Source organism: Barbus barbus (assembly GCF_936440315.1).
Source record: "Barbus barbus genome assembly, chromosome: 39".
NCBI classification, from domain to species: domain Eukaryota; kingdom Metazoa; phylum Chordata; class Actinopteri; order Cypriniformes; family Cyprinidae; genus Barbus; species Barbus barbus.
In genome coordinates, this window is record NC_136717.1 from 15,607,589 (window position 1) to 15,631,738 (window position 24,150).

General features: G+C 37.5%; 2 protein-coding genes across 2 annotated transcripts; one reads left to right on the top strand and one right to left on the bottom strand.

Annotated features, from left to right (window-relative positions):
- The first annotated feature begins 224 nt into the window (after positions 1-224).
- On the top strand, positions 225-18,858 carry gys2 (glycogen synthase 2). Its single transcript, XM_079399157.1, has 16 exons — positions 225-542; positions 1,584-1,765; positions 2,466-2,657; positions 2,874-3,059; positions 10,254-10,398; positions 10,493-10,610; positions 10,708-10,828; positions 10,962-11,068; positions 11,411-11,470; positions 11,723-11,801; positions 13,629-13,742; positions 14,269-14,395; positions 15,466-15,561; positions 15,704-15,867; positions 15,944-16,024; positions 17,237-18,858. The coding sequence occupies exons 1-16, from the start codon at positions 422-424 to the stop codon at positions 17,447-17,449; spliced, it is 2,106 nt and encodes a 701-aa protein (XP_079255283.1). The 5' UTR covers positions 225-421; the 3' UTR covers positions 17,450-18,858.
- Positions 18,859-19,135: 277 nt separating this feature from the next.
- spx (spexin hormone) lies at positions 19,136-20,172 on the bottom strand (the record flags this gene model as incomplete). Its single annotated transcript, XM_079399818.1, has 5 exons — positions 19,136-19,236; positions 19,413-19,475; positions 19,574-19,631; positions 19,925-20,059; positions 20,167-20,172. The coding sequence occupies 5 exons, from the start codon at positions 20,170-20,172 to the stop codon at positions 19,136-19,138; spliced, it is 363 nt and encodes a 120-aa protein (XP_079255944.1).
- Positions 20,173-24,150: the final 3,978 nt, after the last annotated feature.

A 24,150-nucleotide genomic window follows, 5' to 3' on the forward strand; every position in this document is an offset into this window, starting at 1 on the left:
TTCTCTTTATTTTTTTTATTTTTTAATAGAATACTGTTGTGAAAAAGGATATATCTATGATATGCTGTTTGTTTTATAGAAGCATTAGATGGACCAAAAGAGGAATATGCACTAGGTGTGTGTGCACGTGTCGGTCCCAGTCAGAGGAGTTCACGCGCAGCGGCCAAATCTTTCTCCTTGATGTCTGTGGACTTCAGACACGCGATCACAGTGTGCACATAAAGACTTCAGTAAAGGTTAGAGGAAGAGATAGAGCAACAGGTCACAGTGTGTCCAGGACCTCCAGGCGCTCCTTTAATTTGAAAAGAAAGTCTTTGTGGCTGTTTAGATGGTTTTAGCTTCTTTACTTTTACCACAATATTAGTAATTCGGCCCATTTCGCATTTGCAACAGCAGTTGACAGATAAAAACGGTTTGTGAGATGCGACTATCCAGATCTTTGTCAATAACGTCATTAAGTGGACTTCCATTATGGGAAGAGGAAAGTCTACCTGTGCAAGACCTCTTGCTTTTTGAGGTCTCGTGGGAAGTCACCAATAAGGGTAAGAATTTAACACTGTGTTTTCAGTGTGTTACATGTTTTAATTTATGTAATTTAGTTTTTTGTGCATAATTTCCAAATTTAAGCCATTTCGTCAAATTATGCAAATTGTATGAATATAATATATGATTGTATTTATGATACATGCTAGCTATTAGATTAACCTTTGCTAGACAAATGTACGGGCCATTTTATTACATAAATATTATAGTTAATATTCGAATTTACAACAAAAAAGTAATGTTCATTTTCCTATTGGGTTGTGGGCTATATTATGTAACTATACATGTTATATGGCTATTATGAATCTAAAGTGTGTGTGTGTGTGTGTGAGAGAGAAAAAAAAAGGGAGAAAGAAAGTTTTGTCAAAAGGTATGAAAATATATGATTGTATTTGATAAGCTAGGTGTGAGATTATCTTTTGCCAGAGAAATATATGTAGGCCATTTTATTCTAAAATTACTATGTACTTTTCCATCACCTTCATTTCCACCACATAATAATCATCTTTTAGATGTGCTGGAAATTACATCTAATGTAGTTTGTTCATGATGGCTCAGAAGGGAAATAACCTGTGACGCTGTCGCATATATAGTGCACAAATTGTAAGATTTCTAAAGGTCCATTACCAAAAGTACCCATAACTGAAGAATCACTTTAAAAATGTCAAATTCAATAATTTCTTATTACCAAGCTCATATTTTTATTGCATAACCTTAGCAAGAATCTAGTTGTGATTTTGACCCCTGAAAGTGCATTTGACCTCAAGACTGTTCACCCCATTATCAAAAAGCTTGAAAATAGTTCAACAAGACAGCTGTCATTTAGAAAAAATGTGTGCATGTGTGCAGAATTCATACACTCTTGTATCAGTGGGGCTGTATAGCAGGTTAAACATTAAGCTTCAGATCAATAGTCAGATTTTTGAGACCTAAATCTATTTTGGAAACGGTTCTAGTCTTTAAGTTCTAATTTAGCTAATCTTCTCTGTTTCTCATTTGTAAATGTTTTATTCCCTTCACAACTGTGCATCTGTCTTCAGTTGGGGGTATATACACTGTTATTCAGACTAAAGCAAAGATCACTGTGGACGAATGGGGAGAGAACTACATCATGATGGGACCCTACTACGAACACAACTTCAAGACCCAGGTGGAGAAATGTGAACCTCCAAATCAAGCCATCAAGGTCGCCATGGACTCTTTGATTAACAACGGTTGCCAGGTATTGCATACATGGTTATTGGTGATGTCCTTTCACATGGTCTGCATCTTATATGTAGACCTTGGTCCAGTTCGTTGAGGGTTGTAGTCCTTTGACCAATTAAAAAGATGCTTCTGGCATTGACATGTCTGCTGTATCAGTATCAGATGGTAGTATTAAAGAAAGAAAATAAATCAGATTTTATGCAACAGTGTATTTGATTATAAAAATTGTATTTATTTGTCTTGGTCTCATTTTGACCAGCAGGTGACACTACAATATAAATTTAGAGAGAAGTTTTTTTATCTATTTATTTATTAAGTATCTTTTATTTATTAATCCTTGGGACATGGTATATAACAACAGGACCTTTATTAGTATAGTTAAAAAAAAACACTAAAACAAATCAATTCATTTTGAATATATTTTTACACACACACACACACACACACACACACACACACACACACACACACATATATACATATACAGTAAATGTGTGTGTGTGTGTAAAAATATATTCAAAATGAATTGATTTGTTTGATATATGAATTGATATATGTATGTATAGAAATGATACTGAATAAAATAATAAAATATACTGCAAAATAAAATAAAAGATAATTAAAAATATTAGTCATTGAAATAAAAGGGACATCTTCACACCACCTACAGTTTTTATTAGTATTGTTTTTGGCCCTCACTTCCTCTGTACATGCAGGTGCACTTTGGCCGCTGGTTGATTGAGGGTAGTCCATACGTCATCCTCTTTGATATTGGGGCCGCTGCCTGGAACCTGGACCGCTGGAAGGGGGATCTGTGGAACGCGTGCAGCATCGGGCTGCCCTATCACGACAGGGAGGCCAACGACTCACTCATCTTTGGTTCTCTTGTGGCCTGGTTCTTCAAGGAGGTGAAGAGAGACCCTTTGTAAACGCCACACTAAAACCATCTGATTTTGCTTGCCTGGATTACACTGGATTATTTTTCTAGTTTCACCTTTACTTTTCTAGTCTATCCTAGATAAAATATGAATTGATGTAGTGTATGTTAACTTTGTGGGATAAAACATTGGGGTTTTATGGAGTAATGTGCTGATGATGTTTAACATGTCTGTCTCCCTCCGCAGTTAACAGACCAACTACAGGACAAGCCCAACGTAATTGCTCATTTCCACGAGTGGCAGGCTGGGACAGGACTTGTACTGAGCCGCTCCCGAAAGATTCCCTTGGCAACTGTTTTTACCACACATGCCACCCTACTGGGCCGGTACTTGTGTGCTGGTAATGCAGACTTCTATAACAACCTGGACAAGGTGAGGATTGTTTTGACACTGTAAACCAGCTGTTCTCAACCTGTTTGACTTGTTTGACTGTCCAACACAATCTTCAAAGGCCTGTACATATTATAACTAGTTCTTTTATATGTCTGGGATATACATGGGTGGCTTGTCCTGCAGGTGATACAGACTTAAATTATGTATACAGTGCCTATAAAAAGTCTTCATACCCCTTCATTTTTTTTCACGTTTTATGTTGCAGCCTTATGTTAAACTGTTTTGAATTACTTTTTTTCCACATTAATCTACACTCCATACACCATAATGACAAAGCAAAAACAGAATTTTCACAACTTCGTAAATTAATAAAAAATAAAAAAACGGAAACAAGTACATTGCATAAGTTTTCATACCCTTAACTCAGTACTTAGCTGAAGCACCTTTACAGCCTCAAGTCTTTTTGGGTATTATACGACAAGCTTTGCACATCAGCTTTGCATATCTACCATTCTTCTCCTCATGTCTTCACATCTCAAGCTCTGTCAGGTTGGATGGGGACATATGCACATTTTCAGGTTCCTCCAGAAATATTTGATTGCATTGAAGACCAGGCTGTGGCTGGGCCACTCAAGAACATTCACAGAGTTGTCTATAACCCCCTCTTGCTGTGTGATTAGGGTCATTGTACTGTTGGAAGGTGAACCTTCTGCCCAGTCTGAGGTTCTGAATGCGCTGGACTGGGTTTTCATTAATGCTATATCAATATTTTGGTGCATTGAGTTTTTCTTCTACTCTGATGAGTCCCTCAGTCCCTGCCACTGAAAAACAGCCCCACAGCATGAGGCTGCTACCAGTACACTTTACTTTTGGGATGGTACTCTGCAGGTGATGAGCAGAGCTGGTTTCCTTCAAACATGATGTTTGGAATTGAGATTCATCAAATCAGGGAATCTCGTTTCTCACAGTCTGAGGGTCCTTTAGGTGCTTTTTTGCAAATTCCAAGTGTGTTTTCATGTGTCTTCACTGAGAAGAGGATTGCATCTGGCCACACCAGCATAAAGCACAGATTGTTGGAGTGTTGCAGTGATGTTTGTCCTTCTGTAGGTTTCTCCTATCTCTACATATGATCATGGAGTTTAACTAGAGTGACCATCAGGTTCTTGGTCACCACTCTAACCAAAGCCCTTCTCCATCATTTGTTCAGTTTGGCCAGGAGGCCAACTCTAGGAAGAGTCCTGGTTGTTCCAAACTTCTTCCATTAAGGGTAACAGAGACTACATGCTTCTGTGAAACTTCAATGCAGCATAATTTTTTCCGAACTCTTCCCCAGATGTGTGGTTTGATGCAATCCTGTCTCTGAGCTGTACAGGCAGTTTGTTTGACCTCAGGGCTTGGTTTTTGCTCTGATATGTTAGACCTTTTATTAAGACGTGTGTGCCTTTCTAAATCATACCCATTCAATGGAAACAAGCCACAACACAATGGAAACAAATCGCTCCACAACGGAAACAAGCCACAACACAAGAAATTAGCACAACACAATGGAAACAAGCCACAACACAACGAAATTAGCACAACACAACGGAAACAAGCCACAACACAACGAAATTAGCGCAACACAACGGAAACAAGCCACAACACAAGAAATTAGCACAACGCAATGGAAACGAGCCACAACACAACGAAAGTAGCACAACAATGGAAACAAGCCACAACACACTGAAATTAGCACAACACAATGGAAACGAGTCCCAACACAACGAAATTAGCACAACGCAATGGAAACAAGCCACAACACACTGAAATTAGCACAACACAATGGAAACGAGCCCCAACACAACGAAATTAGCACAACGCAATGGAAACGAGCCCCAACACAATGAAATTAGCACAACACAATGGAAACAAGCCACAACACAACGAAATTAGCACAACACAATGGAAACAAATCGCACCACAACGGAAACAAGCCACAACATAAGAAATTAGCACAACACAACGAAATTAGCACAACACAACGAAAACAAGTTGCAACACAATGAAATTAGCGCAACACAATGGAAACAAGCCACAACACAATGAAATTAGCACAACACAACGGAAACAAGTTGCAACATAATGAAATTACCACAACGCAACGGAAACGAGCCACAACACAAGAAATTAGCACAACACAATGGAAACAAGTTGCAACTTAACGAAATTACCACAATGCAACGGAAACGAGCCACAACACAAGAAATTAACACAACACAACGAAATTAGCGCAACACAATGGAAACGAGCCCCAACACAACGAAATTAGCACAACACAATGGAAACGAGCCCCAACACAACGAAATTAGCACAACACAATGGAAACGAGCCCCAACACACTGAAATTAGCACAACACAATGGAAACGAGCCCCAACACAACAAAATTAGCACAACACAATGGAAACGAGCCCCAACACAACAAAATTAGCGCAACGCAATGGAAACGAGCCCCAACACAACGAAATTAGCACAACGGAATGGAAACGAGCCACAACACAAGGAAATTAGCACAACGCAATGGAAACGAGCCCCAACACAACGAAATTAGCACAACACAACGGAAACGAGCCACAACACAAGAAATTAGCACAACACAACGGAAACGAGCCACAACACAACGAAATTAGCACAACACAACGGAAACGAGCCACAACACAACGAAATTAGCACAACGCAATGGAAACGAGCCACAACACAACGGAAACGAGCCACAACACAATGGAAACGAGCCCCAACACAACGAAATTAGCACAACACAATGGAAACGAGCCACAACACAACAAAATTAGCACAACGCAATGGAAACGAGCCACAACACAACGGAAACGAGCCACAACACAACGGAAACGAGCCACAACACAAGAAATTAGCACAACACAACGGAAAAGAGCCACAACACAACGAAATTAGCACAACGCAATGGAAACGAGCCACAACACAACGAAATTAGCACAACGCAATGGAAACGAGCCACAACACAACGGAAACGAGCCACAACACAACGGAAACGAGCCACAACACAAGAAATTAGCACAACACAATGGAAACGAGCCACAACACACTGAAATTAGCACAACACAATGGAAACGAGCCCCAACACAACGAAATTAGCACAACGCAATGGAAACGAGCCACAACACACTGAAATTAGCACAACACAATGGAAACGAGCCCCAACACAACGAAATTAGCACAACGCAATGGAAACGAGCCCCAACACAATGAAATTAGCACAACACAATGGAAACAAGCCACAACACAACGAAATTAGCACAACACAATGGAAACAAATCGCACCACAACGGAAACAAGCCACAACATAAGAAATTAGCACAACACAACGAAATTAGCACAACACAACGAAAACAAGTTGCAACACAATGAAATTAGCGCAACACAATGGAAACAAGCCACAACACAATGAAATTAGCACAACACAACGGAAACAAGTTGCAACATAATGAAATTACCACAACGCAACGGAAACGAGCCACAACACAAGAAATTAGCACAACACAATGGAAACAAGTTGCAACTTAACAAAATTACCACAATGCAACGGAAACGAGCCACAACACAAGAAATTAACACAACACAACGAAATTAGCGCAACACAATGGAAACGAGCCCCAACACAACGAAATTAGCACAACACAATGGAAACGAGCCCCAACACAACGAAATTAGCACAACACAATGGAAACGAGCCCCAACACACTGAAATTAGCACAACACAATGGAAACGAGCCCCAACACAACAAAATTAGCACAACACAATGGAAACGAGCCACAACACAACAAAATTAGCACAACGCAATGGAAACGAGCCACAACACAACGGAAACGAGCCACAACACAACGGAAACGAGCCACAACACAAGAAATTAGCACAACACAACGGAAACGAGCCACAACACAACGAAATTAGCACAACGCAATGGAAACGAGCCACAACACAACAAAATTAGCACAACGCAATGGAAACGAGCCACAACACAACGGAAACGAGCCACAACACAACGGAAACGAGCCACAACACAAGAAATTAGCACAACACAATGGAAACGAGCCACAACACAAGAAATTAGCACAACACAACGGAAACGAGCCACAACACAACGAAATTAGCACAACACAACGGAAACGAGCCACAACACAACGAAATTAGCACAACGCAATGGAAACGAGCCACAACACAACGAAATTAGCACAACACAACGGAAACGAGCCACAACACAACAAAATTAGCACAACACAATGGAAACGAGCCACAACACAACGGAAACAAGCCACAACACAAGAAATTAGCACAACACAACGGAAGCGAGACAAATTTTGGTATGAATCCGATACCGAGTAAATGCAGGGCCAGTATCGCCGATACTTGTCATTTAAAAAACATAAATTTAAATGACCAACTACACTTAAAAAAATTTACAAAAACTAATGTTGATATGTCTAATATTACGTTCACCTTAAAGCTATGTGGCTATTCTTTGCCTTTCGAAAAGGACTTTGCAGGCAGAGAAGAAAATGAAAGCAATGCGCAGTTTCATGTTAAGTATTTTCCTCCCTTAGAAAAGAGTTATAAAGAAAAAAAATTAATAAATTGATAAATTGAGAACGTAATATTAAAAGACAAAACTCAGTAGCCTATACATCTTATTAATGTTGCAAACTAGATATACAAGTAAGCAGATGTGCCCAGAATATGAAAGCAATGCTCAAAGTTTTCACATTATGCATTTTCCTTCCATAGAAAACTATTATAATGAAAAGTTTAACATAAGTGGCTTATTGAATGAAGACCTATTAAACCACAACTTGTTTATTATTGAAAGTTTGTTTTGTACATACTGTAATATTTGTTTGTTATTATTGCAATAAAAAAGTGATATGAAAAGGCCAAATTCGGTATAGTTTATAAAAATATATACTATGTATGTACAGGTAAGCAGATGAACCCAGAACATGAATGCAACATGCTGAATTTAATTTCCTCTCATTGATAACCAATATAAAAACATTTAATATGGTGTAATGCAGGAAGACAGTAATAAAGACCAAATAAATAAAGAATATAAAGACTAAATTCAGTATACAGTTTGTTAATACAATATATGTGGCAAGCAGCTGAGCCCAGAATATATGCAAACATGCTAAATTACATGTTAAGCATTTTGTTCCCATAGAAAACCGTTATAATGAAAACATTTAAAGTGAAAGATTTCCTTCCTCGCCTTTTCATTTCTTTTGTAGCTCAGAGTTCTACCGTTCCACCTGTAGCCAAAAGTATCGGTTTGCGCTTGGAGCCTCTGAGTCACATGATGGCATGACAACAAAACACAGCATAGCAGGGGTGGAGCAGCAATGTTTGCCTACGAGATGTGAAAAAAGCATATACACCCACAGACATGTCTACACTTTGTTAAATGTATTAAGCAATGTATTAAGTGTATAGGAGAGAAACTTAACGTAAAGTATAGATCTTATCAGGCTAGTTTCAATCCGATACCAGTACAAATGTTGGTATAGATACTATCGATATTAGGATTGATCCGCCCACCCCTAATTAGCACAACACAACGGAAACGAGCCACAACAAAATTAGTCCTGTGTGTTGTGCACTACTGGGCCACCGTAGTCACAACACTATTTGAAGTGAAGTGACATTCAGCCAAGTATGGTGACCCATACTCGGAATTCGTGCTCTGCATTTAACCCATCCAACGTGCACACACACAGCAGTGAACACACACACACCGTGAACACACACCCGGAGCAGTGGGCAGCCATTTATGCTGCGGCACCAGGGGAGCAGTTGGGGGTTCGGTGCCTTGCTCGAGGGCACCTCAGTCGTGGTATTGAGGGTGGAGAGAGCGCTGGACATTCACTCCCCCCACCTACAATCCCTGCCGGCCCGAGACTCGAACCCGCAACCTTTGGATTACGAGTCCAACTCTCTAACCATTAGGCCACGACTTCCCTATTTATTTGGGTAAATAGGTTATTTATTCACATAGATTTTAACTTAATTTTGTAAAAAAAAAAGCACAATATTTGTCATTAACCTACAGTTTGCTTATTTATAGTAATCATGTTTGTATCGATTATCTAGTTTTATTAATATGTCAGTACTAGTAAGATCATGAAAATAGGCCCCCAATTTAAAGCTCTTGCCTGGGGCCCCACAAACCCACTGGCCAGCCCTGGGGATATATAGGTGTCCATATAGGTGTTGTCAGACCTCTGTTGTGTGTGTCTTGTGTTTCCACGTGCTCCCTGTGTTTCCATGCTCATATTTGGTTTGTTTCCTGTCCTCGGTTTATGTGATTAGTAGTTTATTCTGTTCCAGGTGTGTTGAGTTAATTATCCCTGGTATTTAAGTCCTGTCTGTGCTGTGAGATGCTGTCTGGTCTACTCGTTACCCCCGTTAAAAATATTTCTGAAATTTCTGAAATGTTATTGGGGTGGGGGAAAATAGGATTTAATTTATTTCTTGTTTAATTTCATGAATGGAAAAAAACATTATTAATAACTATAGTAATAGATTTATAATATTTACATTAATTATGTATTTGCTTATAATATTAATTAATTATTATATTAATCAACTAAGTATAACTTAAAGTCATCCTGCACCCCCTGGCTAAATTTTTTTTAAATACACAATTTTTTAAATTAAAAAATATATGTATTGATTTATTTGGCTTAAAATTTATTTAAAAGGGAAAAAAACATGTTGCAAAATATAACAATTCAAAAGACATAAGACATACAATACAACATCCCTCACATTTTCTGCTATTTAAAGTGTGTCCCACAGAAATCAGTCAAGTCGGTTAGTGTAGAGAACACTTATTAAAGGTGGAACTGAGCAGGTGTGAGTGCATGCAGTGATAATTGGGCCTGGTGTAGGGAGCATAAAGGTCATCGTGCCTGAAGGTTGCAGGGGTTGATTGAAGAATAATTGACAGCATCTTATGATTTACTGGCTGATGCGATTGCCTTTTGGCCCCACAGAGACTTCCTTCACCTGCTGATGAGGGGAAAGCTCTGAGACTTTTGATTTGTAAATTCTTATTTCCGTAAAGGTTGCAAAAATGAATTTTGGACTCTGCATAACATTAGTCCATAGTCTTCCCTTTTTAAACTGGTCATTTCCATCTCATTTAATTATCCATTTCATGCAGTTTAACGTAGACCAAGAGGCAGGGGAGAGACAGATCTACCATCGGTATTGTTTGGAGAGAGCAGCGGTACACTGCGCACATGTCTTCACCACCGTGTCCCAGATCACAGCTGTGGAGGCCAATCATATGCTCCATAGACAAGCTGGTATCCCCTACATTGCAAAGCACATCATCTGCTCTTATTGGCTTCTAAATATATTATGTTGAAAAGATCATGTTTGCATCTATGGTCCTTGCAGATGTCGTCACCCCAAATGGTCTGAATGTTAGGAAGTTCTCCGCCATGCATGAGTTCCAGAACCTGCACTCCATGAACAAAGCTAAGATCCAGGAGTTTATTAGAGGTCACTTCTACGGGTTAGAGCTCTTTTCTGTCTGCACAATAACACACTTGTGCAATTAAATTTTTTTTTTTTACTTGTTATAATTTTAAAAAGTCTCTTTTCATTGGCAGACATCTGGACTTCAATCTGGAAAAGACCTTATTCTTTTTCATCGCAGGACGATATGAGTTTTCTAATAAAGGAGCAGACCTGTTTCTTGAATCTCTGTCCAGATTAAACTACTTGCTAAGGGTACAGTATGAACAGTCACTGCTGAACTTTAGAAAACACTTATAGTTTCTTCACAAAATGTAATAATCTAGTAGCAGTCAAAGCAAAAAAAAATCATTTCTGATTGTTTGTTTGTGATCATGCCGACTGACAGGTTCATAAGAATGATGTTACAGTGGTTGTGTTTTTCATCATGCCTGCCAAAACCAACAACTTCAACGTGGAGTCTCTTAAAGGACAGGCTGTACGCAAGCAGCTGTGGTGCGTAACTTGAGTGTATAACCTTTGACCAGTTTCAGGGTATTAATGAAATAATATTATATATTATAGTTCTATATAAATGATGTATAAACATTATACATTTATATACAATTTTACCAATTACTTGCACTTTTTACTTATTTTTACTTGTGAGTGTTCACTTTGGATCTTGCTAGTCTATATCTTGGTAGCTAATAACACTTATACTGAATCAGCTTTCCCAAGCTATATTATTATTATTTCTTAGGCAATGAAAAGAAGCCTTGTTCCAGAAATGCCTCTTATTTTTAGATGGCTTTAGTGTGTAAGACTTCTCAAATATATCTTTCGTCTATCTCTCAGGGACACCGCTCAGTCAGTGAAGGAAAAGTTTGGGAAAAGGCTTTACGAGAGCTTGTTAAGGTTGGTGATTTCCTCATACAGAGCTGTCATAACAGGGCTCAAGTAGATGTGACAGTAAATGTTGTCAGTATATGCTAATTATCAGGAAGTGTGAACATCTGACATCATAAACTGGAGTGGGTGTGTAACCTTCAAGTGTTGTTATATTTCACAGCGTTATGCAGGTGTTGATGAGAGTAACAACAAGTTTTGTGATGTCAATGGGTCATTTCAGATAGGATCTCCTCTAATGAAGCTCTCCCGTGTTCACAGGGGTGAGATCCCAGACATGAGCAATATCCTGGACAGAGATGACTTCACAATCATGAAGAGGGCCATTTATGCAACACAGGTCAGACAAAGTGTTACACAATTCTTACAACATGAGAGGCCACATTTAAGTCAAGTCACCTTTATTTATGTAGCGCTTTTAACTGTATCGTTAACTGTATTGATTGTGTCAAAGCAGCTTAACAGTATCAAATAGGAAAATAATTAAAAAATTAACCAAACTGATGTTTAGAGTACACTTCTGCAAATAATTATCCAGTTTTGTATTAAAAAGGTGTGTTGTTTAGTTTAATTCTGGTATAATGCTCATGTTCACTACATAATAGCAAGTGTATTGCAAGTATGTGTGTGTCTGTGTGTGCCCACGTTTGATTTTTTTTAAAAGACATTTATTTTAATTTTGAAAATCTTGCACTGATGTTAACAGAGTTGATAACTGAAAAGGCCAAAAAATTTTTGTTTTGTTTTTTTTTTTAAGTAAAAATATTATTTGTTTTCCTATATTTAGTCATTGGTTATGGATGACTAAGAGTGCCACAAATAAAAAAGATACAATTTTCAATTTATTACTTTAAAATAGAAAAATAGAAAGAAAAAAAGTCCTTGCCACTTTTGAAATTGATAGACATATTTAAAACTGGTTAAATATGTGTTGTGTGAACTATGGTTATGTGTGAACTGTTCAAAGCAATTAAAAAAATAGATGCAGTCTTAAATGTTGTTTAGAATTGATTTAATTTAGTTAATAGTGGTTACATTAAACTACATTTTTAAGCCAATTAAGATTTCTTTAAGTCTTTATCTTTGTCATATTTGTATTTTTGAATTCATACATTAATTTTATTTATTTTTTTGTAATGAACACTAAATTGGATATTGACAATTGTGCATGGCAGCCAATCTTCTATTTTCATACATTTTGCATTAACACCATGCTCTCTTCTCACATGCTAATTAAAATTCTAACCAATTATTTATTTGATAAGTAGCTATGAAACAAGAAAGATAACGTAGTCAGCAGGTCATTATCACAAAATAAATCCCTATAGGATAAAACTGTACATTATTTCTTATGCACTAATCTTAACATACTCACTAGTTTTTATTTAATGTGTGAATTAAAATCTAGATATTATTTCCTCCCCTTTTTGACCTCCACTTAATTGTTGTGGTTATTGCAAACAAGGATATGATGGACATCTCAGAACTAATGAATAAGCGTTCTTGGGGGGGTTTCTTTCATTCATCCATGTTTTTTTATGAATGGTCTCTAATCAAAGGTCAGGCTTAGGTTATAGTGAATATCGACATACTACGCCTCTGTAAATCTGTGGTGGAATCCCCTGCATCACTCTGCTGGATTACTTGTTACAGAGCTTAGTGACGTATTTAACCACGTTTCCTGACTGTCTGCAGTCAATCGATTTGAATGTGTTACTGAGATTTATTCTACAGCGTTTTAATGGCAGTGTTATGAGCAACCAGTCAATATACAGCCACTCTGGTTAGATTTATCTGGGTATCAATATTTCGGGGAGAGATATTGATCTGTTAGCGCTGGTGTTTGTTTATAAGTAAGAAATTAGTCTAATATTTCTGGAGGGTTTAAATCCATTTACTTTTTTCCTGGGAATGACCCAGTCTCTGGAATTTAATAGCAAAAATAATGTATAGAAAGCATTAAAATGGTAGTAGAAACACAGAAGCAGAGCAGGCAGCCAATTTTGATATTAAAATTACGATTTTTTAAATGATTATTATTTAAAATAAATGGAATGGAACAACATTTTTATTTAATGACTGCTTATGGATTGCTGTTTTTATTTTCAGTACACTTCCTGTCAAATACTCTCACATGCAGTTGCATCCATGCATTTGTTCTCCATAGAGACACTCTCTTCCTCCAGTAACAACTCACAACATGCTGGACGACTCCACAGACCCGATCCTGAGCAACATCCGCCGTATCGGCCTCTTCAATGGACGCAATGACAGAGTGAAGGTGTGCAGTCATCTATATCTTATGCCAGTAGACTTTAATTAAAAGCAGCTAAAATGTAGGGCTCAATATTAAAGGGATAGTTCATCCAAAAATTGTGCCATTAATTACTCACCGTCATGTCATTCCAAACCTGTAAGACCCTCGTTCATCTTCAGAACACAAATTAAGATATTTTTGATGAAATCCGAGCGATTTCTGACCCTGTATAGACAACACAACTGACACGTTGAAGGCCCAGAAAGATAGTAAGGACATTCATCCATAATTTTATGAAGCTACGAGAATACTTTTTGTTTGCAACTTTATTCATCAATTTCTTATCGTCTGTGTCAGTCTTTGCCGTGTGTTCAGGAGAGTACCACACAGCAAGCATGTGGTACTGTTAACCCAGGGGTGGGCGTCCTTTTTCTGTGACACTATTATGCAAAAATTATTTATTTTAATTTTTACATTTTTTTTTTTTATCATTTAAATTTTTTATTTTTATTTCTCATGATTAATTATGTCTCAATTATTTTTATTCCAGATTGTGTTCCATCCCGAGTTCCTGTCGTCTACCAGCCCCTTGCTGCCCATGGACTATGAGGAGTTCGTGCGTGGCTGCCATCTGGGAGTGTTTCCATCCTACTATGAACCATGGGGCTACACTCCAGGTTTCACACAGAACACACAAACATGCACACACTTTCACATCCATTTTATGAGCTTTCACATTCTTACATCCAACATCTTACATTTCAATCAAAATTTGAGCCTGATTTGATTGATTATTTATTAATATGGGTCCATTTTCAAAGGTTTTTGGGAGGGAAAAAATAAAGAATAAAAAATTACCACACATTACCACGCTTAATATTTTGTCCTTTTGTGTATATATTGTATTTGTATTTCATACATGTTATTTAAAGTGTAGATTTTTTTTTATACATGGGATCGGTGTTGGGGAAAGTTACTTTTATATTGTAAAAGTACTCCATAAAAAGTAACTAATTACGTTACTTAGTTACTTGTTATGGTAAGTAATGTGCTATGTTACTTTTGTGTTACTTTTTAAATCTGGGCTGGGCTTGCTTGTTTGGTTTAATATAAAAAGTTATGTTTTTGGCAAATGTAAAAGCCCTTTCACACTAAATGCAAAATGAATAAGCCTCAGGCTGAAGGAAAAGTATATTCACATCTATACAGTAGAATGCAAGAGAAGAAAGTTTAACACTCTACGGAAATAAAAAAAAGAAGCATAAATGTTAGTTTATCTTCAGTACTTTTTGCTCATAGTTGAATTGGATCATCGATGGTCAGCAGCAAAGACATTGGTTAATAAAATGGGATTAAATACATAAAGCATATTTGTGTTATTTAAAATTGAATTATTCTGAGTTTCACATTTCATAGTTTTTATATTGAGGAATACTGAATCTGTTTTTTGCAAGTGAGATGAATTAATGCATGTTCACATTTAGTCTAGAACTACAATAACATCATGTTGCACAGCACACACAATGCCTCTGCGCTTACTCTCGTTTTTTCTCAACATGGGAACAGGAGACTTGCCAGTCAATAAGTAACTAGCATTACTTATGACTTTTTAATGTACAAGAACATTTAAATGAGTTACTTTACCCCGAACACTGCATGGGATCTCTGATCTCATATAATGATATCATTTTTTTGCACCAAATATTGCATTATATTACTCTCATCTTCTGTAATGTAATGTATTCAGGAGAGTGTACTGTCATGGGCATCCCCAGCGTGACCACCAATCTGTCTGGGTTTGGCTGTTTCATGGAGGAACATGTATCTGACCCCTCTGAATATGGTGAGTGAATAAGTCACTGCTTTCCAAAACTATCTGTACAGCTCAGTTTTTTATTTACAGTTATCAATACACTTCGTATTTGATATAACACACTGAATCTGGTACAGCTAGTTATGCTGTTGTATCTGCACATGTGTTGTAGGAATCTACATTGTGGACCGGCGGTTCCGTTCTGCGGACGAGTCGTGTAACCAGCTGACTCAGTTCATGTTTTCATTCTGCCAGCAGTCGCGTAGACAGCGAATAATCCAGCGCAACCGCACAGAGAGACTCTCTGACCTGCTGGACTGGAGATATCTCGGACGGGTGAGTATCATCTCAGCTGTTCATTCCGGTCTGATTCACTTTGTTCCATTGGTTAATATGGTGTCTCTCCGCTTAGTTCTACATGCACGCCCGACATCTGGCCCTCAGCAGATCCTTCCCTGGTAAATTCAAAATGGACCACCTTAACATCGCACCGGTGAGCCCTGCTAACACACTCACTCTCTCAGACACACATTAATGCCCTATCATGTCCTTCTATCACTGTCAAAGAGAGCATTATGGACTCCTGCACTCCAGCTAAGTGCTTAGTTTCATGACCCTAGAGGGCAAGGACATTATATAAAATACACTACTTTCCATTCATCATGAAGAAAGAATCATGTAAAAAAAACAAAAACAATTATGCATCACAACTGTTGATAATAATAATATATAATAAGCACATAAGCATATTAGAATGATTTCTGAAGGATCATGTGACACTGAAGACTGGAGTTATGATGCTGATAATTTAGCTTTACCATCATAGGAATAAATTACATTTTAAGTACATTAAAGCAAAACGGTTATTTTAAATTGTAGTACATACATTAAAATTGTAATAAATTAATAATTAAATGTATGAATTGCTTTAACTGTATTTTTGATCAAATCAGGTCCATCCAGAGCCCCTAATATGACATTTGCAGGTTTCTTTTATTCATGTTTGTTGCATGCATGGCAAGGACTTATATGATGTGTACTTGGGGCATCGTGGATTTGATTTTATTATTTCTTGAGGCTATAAGCAGCCCTGAAGGGCAAAGTAAAAAAAAAATCACCCTGAGACTTTTTGTGTTGCATTGTTGTTGTTGTCATACATAGCAGGAAAAAAAATACATAAGAACTTAACTAACTTATATAAAAATTCTCATATATACCTTGCCCTGAAAAATAAGTTTATATGACATTATTCATAGACATTACAGATCTTGAAATCATTGTCAGCATCACAAGTTAATGACGATGTGGCGCAAATACTTCATAGCCACTGTGTTCCACCTCATTTCATGCTATTCCGAGTGTTATTGAATGTATGTGTGACATTTAATACTCCAGTGATGAGGATGAACTGCTGTTGAGCTTCATTCTTGAGTTTAATTGACAGGATAACATTTACCTGCACAGGAAGATGACTTGATCTCCATTCGAACTCTGGTGATCCCCATAGACTCACCCACAGATGATCTACACATATGCTTTACTAAGATTACACACACACACACACACAGAAAATTAAAATGACAAATAAATCTGGCGTGTATATCAATTAAATGAAACAAGTCTGTAATGTAATTATGACTCATTTTCAATCACTTTTGATCACCATTAATTCAGAATCTGTAACCAAAACGTTTTGATTCCACAGACACAAGGCTTCCATTACCCCAGACCCACTTCCGTCCCTCCATCCCCATCGGCTTCCCTCCACTCCACCCCTCACCACAGCGATGAGGAAGATGACGACACCTATGACGAAGAGGAGGAAGCTGAGAGGGACAGGCAGAACATCAAGGCACCGTTCACTCTGGGTGCAGAGCCTGAGGGTAAGAGCAAACAACCGCTGGAAAATGGGAATTAAGATCTGCACCCTCCTGCTCCAGTAGTTCAGACTCTAGGACATATTTACACCCCCTGGCCTTTGAGAATGTGCTACATTTGTCTGACTACAGCTTTTGAATGGATTATCACCCAAGTGTGAATGGGAAGATATTTTTAACATAATGGTGTTTAATCACATTGAGAATCTGGGATTAAATAACCCATTTAAACTTGTAACTAATGAAAACTGAACCATGTGAACTCATTTGTACATATGATTCTTGCTTCCATTGAAACTCAGGATGCTCTTGAGCATCTCAAATCATGCTGGAGAATGAACATGCAGAGTTCATGCTGCTGTCATTAAAGCAAAAGTGGGACAAATCAAATACCAAGATAGAAAAATTTGTTAATTCTTCAGTTCAACTTTTAAATCATACTACAATACTGTCAACTTATCATGAAAGAGGTTGTATTCATTAAAAAATGCAAGTCTCTTTTGGATAGAAATTTGGTACCAAACACGCATCTTTTTAGTGTTTTAAACCAAATTTGGCATATTGGTGCCATATGAGGCTATAATAATTTGTGCTAATGTCGAAAAAGGCACCTTTACGTACATGCACTGCCTTGCGAAAGTATTCAGACCCTTTCCATTTTTTTCATGGTTTATGTTAAACTGCTTTAAATTACTTTTTTCCACATCATTCTACACTTGGAATTTACAACAAAGCACCTAAAGGAACCTCAGACTCTGAGAAACAAAATTCTCTGCTCTGATGAACCTCAATTCCAAGCATCATGTTTGAAGGAAGCCTGCAGAGTACCATCCTGAAAGTAAAGTGTGGTGATGTGCAAACTCAAAGCTTGTCGTATAATACCCCAAAATACTAGAGGCTGTAAAGGTGCTTCAGCTAAGTATTGAGTTAAGGGTATGAATACTTATGCAATGTACTTATTTCAGTTTTTTTATTTGTAATAAATTGACAAAGTTGTGACAATTCTGTTTTTGCTTTGTCATTATGATGTATGGAGTGTAGATTGATGTGGGGAAAAAAGTCATTTTAAACAGTTTAACATAAGCCTGCAACATAACGTGAAAAAAAATTAAGGGGTATGAATACTTTAGCAAGGCACTATATATATATATCTATCTATATCAAAGATAAGCAAAGTTCAGCCACAAAAAAAAATCCCATCTGTGTTTTATTAAAAACTCACACTCACAGTAGTGGTTATCAGTGCAAATTCAGTTTAATTCATTGAGAAAATGTTCACACATGTATTTTACAGACCAGTCAATTCACATGTTGATTTAACATGAGAAAATGAAAAGGGCAAAAAAATCTGTACAGTTAATTTTATATTACACAATTTCAATCATCATAAATAGTCTCTTTTCCAAGATGATATGTCTTGAAAAAACAACCCATTATTTCACCTAAAAGAAATAAAGAAATAAAAAGAAAAACAACCTTCCTATCAGTCTTTATTTCAATGATCAGTCCAAGTGGAATCATACAAACAATCTGGAGACACACAGAACTCTACATTACTCAAATCTAGCTGTTATAGTGTTGAACAGTGAGTAATGAACCTTCAGAGATGTCAAACACGGGCATCATTGTAGTAGAGGATGAACTTGAAAACATTAAATTCCACATGGCTCACAAAACTGGAAGTATTCAGATGAAAGAGTGAGTTGTCAGTGCTCTTTTAGCTGGTTTTAGTAAGGCTCACCCTCGTCTCTGGCTTGCTGGAGAACATTTAAGAGAAATGCAGCCGCTTTAGAGATGCTCAGGTCTTCTGTGTTTTGGCTGCGTGACTCTGTGGAGAAGAACAGTTTACATATTAATACTAATATTTATTTATAAGCTTACAATTATTATTACACTTTCTTCGTATTAAAGAAGTTGTATTATTACCACTTTAAAGTCTCAGCAAGCATAAATAACAGTTTAGAAAACAGAATTACTGTGAGATTTTTAAATAATTAATCATACCTAAGCGAATTGTGTCGTACAAGTCACCTTCATTTCTGTCTTCTGACACAAAGCGACGTCCCTCTATTATAAACAATAAAAGTTCATTCAAAATCGTACAGAAAAGTGATTGTACATGCAGTTTTAAACACAAATATGATTGAAAAACAGCAGTAACATACGTGTGCCCTTCAGATATAACATGGCTTGGGGCGTCCAATTCCGACGCTGAAAACTGCCCTTTAATTAAAAAAAAAGGATTATTTGCACTGTTTTATGTAGAACATCATTAAAAATAACAAAATAAATAGCTAATTACAATTTTAAAATTAAAATAGTGAAAATGTTAATAAAAATGACACATTATTTGCACTTTTATGTAGAACTTTGTTTTTTAATTATAAAAATGTAATGTTTTATATGTATAAAAATAAAAAACGTTTATAAAATAACATTTTCAGTGAAAACATTGTATTATAATAATTGTTTAAATTAAAATAGTAAATGTTTAAATAAATAATATTATATCATACCTTGGGCGCACTCCAGGAATGGGACACAAATGTTGCCAGAAGTAAAAGCGCAAGTGCGTAAGCCGCAAGAGTCCTTAAATCCTGAAAGTCATGTTCAAATATATCATATAATTTATCAAGAGCATTGTAATCAGCCTTGTATATCACTGTATATTAGCCTCTTTTCTCTTCATTGTTAGTTATGCACGAAAGTATCAATACAAGATTAAAATGACTAAATTTAAGCATGAATGTGGACTTACTTTCATAGTGTCAGATGTTCTCTTCAGCTGCTGAGTCTCAGAGGCAAGATCAAAAGTGAAGACTGTGAAGTCTGTCCTTGATATTTATAATCACCAGGGTGGGGGAATGTCGAATGAATTAGTCTTCAGCTATAGGTCAAGTCCCATTGATTCACAACAGGGCCGGACCACGAACCTTTCAGAGCGATTAGTTAACCCTTCCTTTAAAAATAATAAGGCTACTTTACTGCTATGACGTTTGAAGACACGATAGCAGGGCTGGGTACACTTACATCTGTAAGCTAGGATGCTTTTTAGATCTGCTGAAGGGAAATTTCCATTTGTGTGCACTTTTAATAGCTAACTAATGAAAAGAAGAGGACGGAAAGTATTGATATGTTTACACCTTCAGCAATGAAGCGTCTCAAATACACCAGCTAATCGTTTTTTATGAATGAACAGTGAGCGGCTGATGGGGTTTCCCTGCTGACACTACATATATAAATATCTGCTGGGCTCTGCCTACAAATTACTTGCAATTTATGTCTCTTCTAGAAGGGAATAATAATGGATAAGAAGCATACACCCTAAACGTGTATGGTCTCTGAAATAGATTACAAAACAACAAATCTTACCAGATTAAAACTACAGGTCCTTCTCAAAAAATTAGCATATTGTGATAAAGTTCATTATTTTCTGTAATGTACTGATAAACATTAGACTTTCATATATTTTAGATTCATTACAACACAACTGAAGTAGTTCAAGCCTTTTATTGTTTTAATATTGATGATTTTGGCTTACAGCTCATGAAAACCCAAAATTACTATCTCAAAAAATTAGCATATTTCATCCGACCAATAAAAGAAAAGCGTTTTTAATACAAAAAAAGTCAACCTTCGAATAATTATGTTCAGTTATTCAGTTATGCACTCAATACTTGGTCGGGAATCCTTTTGCAGAAATGACTGCTTCAATGCGGCGTGGCATGGAGGCAATCAGCCTGTGGCACTGCTGAGGTGTTATGGAGGCCCAGGATGCTTCGATAGCGGCCTTAAGCTCATCCAGAGTGTTGGGTCTTGCGTCTCTCAACTTTCTCTTCACAATATCCCACAGATTCTCTATGGGGTTCAGGTCAGGAGAGTTGGCAGGCCAATTGAGCACAGTAATACCATGGTCAGTAAACCATTTACCAGTGGTTTTGGCACTGTGAGCAGGTGCCAGGTCGTGCTGAAAAATGAAATCTTCATCTCCATAAAGCTTTTCAGCAGATGGAAGCATGAAGTGCTCCAAAATCTCCTGATAGCTAGCTGCATTGACCATGCCCTTGATAAAACACAGTGGACCAACACCAGCAGCTGACATGGCACCCCAGACCATCACTGACTGTGGGTACTTGACACTGGACTTCAGGCATTTTGGCATTTCCCTCTCCCCAGTCTTCCTCCAGACTCTGGCACCTTGATTTCTGAATGACATGCAAAATTTGCTTTCATCCGAAAAAAGTACTTTGGACCACTGAGCAACAGTCCAGTGCTGCTTCTCTGTTCAAAAGTGGCTTGACCTGGGGAATGCGGCACCTGTAGCCCATTTCCTGCACACGCCTGTACACGGTGGCTCTGGATATTTCTACTCCAGACTCAGTCCACTGCTTCCGCAGGTCCCCCAAGGTCTGGAATCGGTCCTTCTCCACAATCTTCCTCAGGGTCCGGTCACCTCTTCTCGTTGTGCTGCGTTTTCTGCCACACTTTTTCCTTCCCACAGACTTCCCACTGAGGTGCCTTGATACAGCACTCTGGGAACAGCCTATTCGCTCAGAAATTTCTCTCTGTGTCTTACCCTCTTGCTTGAGGGTGTCAATGATGGCCTTCTGGACAGCAGTCAGGTCGGCAGTCTTACCCATGATTGCGGTTTTGAGTAATGAACCAGGCTGGGAGTTTTTAAAAGCCTCAGGAATCTTTTGCAGGTGTTTAGAGTTAATTAGTTGATTCAGATGATTAGGTTAATAGCTCGTTTAGAGAACCTTTTCATGATATGCTAATTTTTTGAGATGAGCTGTATGCCAAAATCATCAATATTAAAACAATAAAAGGCTTGAACTACTTCAGTTGTGTTGTAATGAATCTAAAATATATGAAAGTCTAATGTTTATCAGTACGTTACAGAAAATAATGAACTTTACCACAATATGCTAATTTTTTGAGAAGGACCTGTAGACCGAATGAAACAAGTCTGTCTCATTCCTCAATATACATGAGGAACCATTTGTCATTCTTTAGGTCACAAGAGAAAAAATAAATTGTCATATTCATTTTTATTAATATCAACAAGAACCATAAAATTAATAACATTTATTTTTAGTGCTGTCAAACGATTAATCGCAATTAATTGCATCCAAAATTGTTTTTGTTTACATTATGTATGTGTACTGTTAATTTATTATGTATATATACATTGAACAAAATTATAAACGCAACACTTTTGTTTTTGCCCCCATTTTTCATGAGCTGAACTCAAAGACTTTTTCTATGTACACAAAAGGCCTATTTCTCTTAAATATTGTTCACAAATCTGTCTAAATCTGTGTTAGTGAGCACTTCTCCTTTGCCGAGATACTCCATGCACCTCATAGGTGTGGCATATAAAGATGCTGATTAGATAGGATGATTATTGCACAGGTGTGCCTTAGGCTGACCACAATAAAAGGCCACTCTAAATGTGCAGTTTTACTGTATTGGGGGGGGGGTCCGAAAACCAGTCAGTATCTGGTGTGACCACAATTTTCCACAACGCAGTGCAACACATCTCCTTTGCGTAGAGTTGATCAGGTTGTCCACTCCTCTTCAATGGCTGAGCAAAGTTGATGGATATTGGCAGGAACTGGAACACGCTGTCGTATACGCTGATCCAGAGAATCCCAAACATCCTCAATGGGTGACATGTCCGGTGAGTATGCTGGCCATGCAAGAATTGGGATGTTTTCAGCTTTCAGGAATTGTGTACAGATTCTTGCAGCATGGGGCCGTGCATTATCATGCTGCAACATGAGGTGATGGTCGTGGATGAATGGCACAACAGTGGGCCTCAGGATCTCATCACGTTATCTCTGTGCATTCAAAATGCCATCAATAAAATACACCGGTGTTCGTTGTCCATAACATATGCCTGCCCATACCATAACCCCACTGCCACAATGGGCCACTTGATCCACAACGTTGACATCAGCAAACCGCTCACCCAAAAGACGCCATACATGCTGGATGTGGAGGTCCTGGGCTGGTGTGATTACAAGTGGTCTGCGGTTGTGAGGCCGGTTCGATGTACTGCCAAATTCTCTGAAACACCTTTGGAGACGGCTTATGGTAGAGAAATGAACATTCAATTCATGGGCAACAGCTCTGGTGGACATTCCTGCAGTCAGCATGCCAATTGCACGCTCCCTCAAAACTTGCGACATCTGTGGCATTGTGCTGTGTGATAAAACTGCACATTTTAGAGTGGCCTTTTATTGTGGTCAGCCTAAGGCACACCTGTGCAATAATCATGCTGTCTAATCAGCATCTTGATATGCCACACCTGTGAGGTGGATGGATTTTCTCGGCAAAGGAGAAGTGCTCACTAACACAGATTTAGACAGATTTGTGAACAATATTTGAGAGAAATAGGCCTTTTGTGTACATAGAAAAAGTCTTAGATCTTTGAGTTCAGCTCATGAAAAATGGGGGCAAAAACAAGTGTTTATAATTTTGTTCAGTGTAAATACAGTATATTTTGAAAAATGTACATGTATATACATTTATATTATATTATACTAATCATTTATTATATACATATTATATACATAATTATATTTAATATAAACAACATATGTTTCTTAAATATATACATGCATGTGTTTGTATTTTTATATAATAAAAATACACAGTACACATTCATATTATGTAAACAACATTTTATTTTGGATGCGCAATCAATCTTTTGACAGCAATAATTATATATATATAT

Bases quoted from the DNA above. Each gene is read 5' to 3' on its own strand.
- gys2 (XM_079399157.1), top strand. From the start codon at position 422: ATGCGACTATCCAGATCTTTGTCAATAACGTCATTAAGTGGACTTCCA. The intron at 2,658-2,873 runs GTGAAGAGAGAC...CTCCCTCCGCAG, and splicing joins TGGCCTGGTTCTTCAAGGAG to TTAACAGACCAACTACAGGA. The intron at 13,743-14,268 runs GTGTGCAGTCAT...TTTTTATTCCAG, and splicing joins GACGCAATGACAGAGTGAAG to ATTGTGTTCCATCCCGAGTT.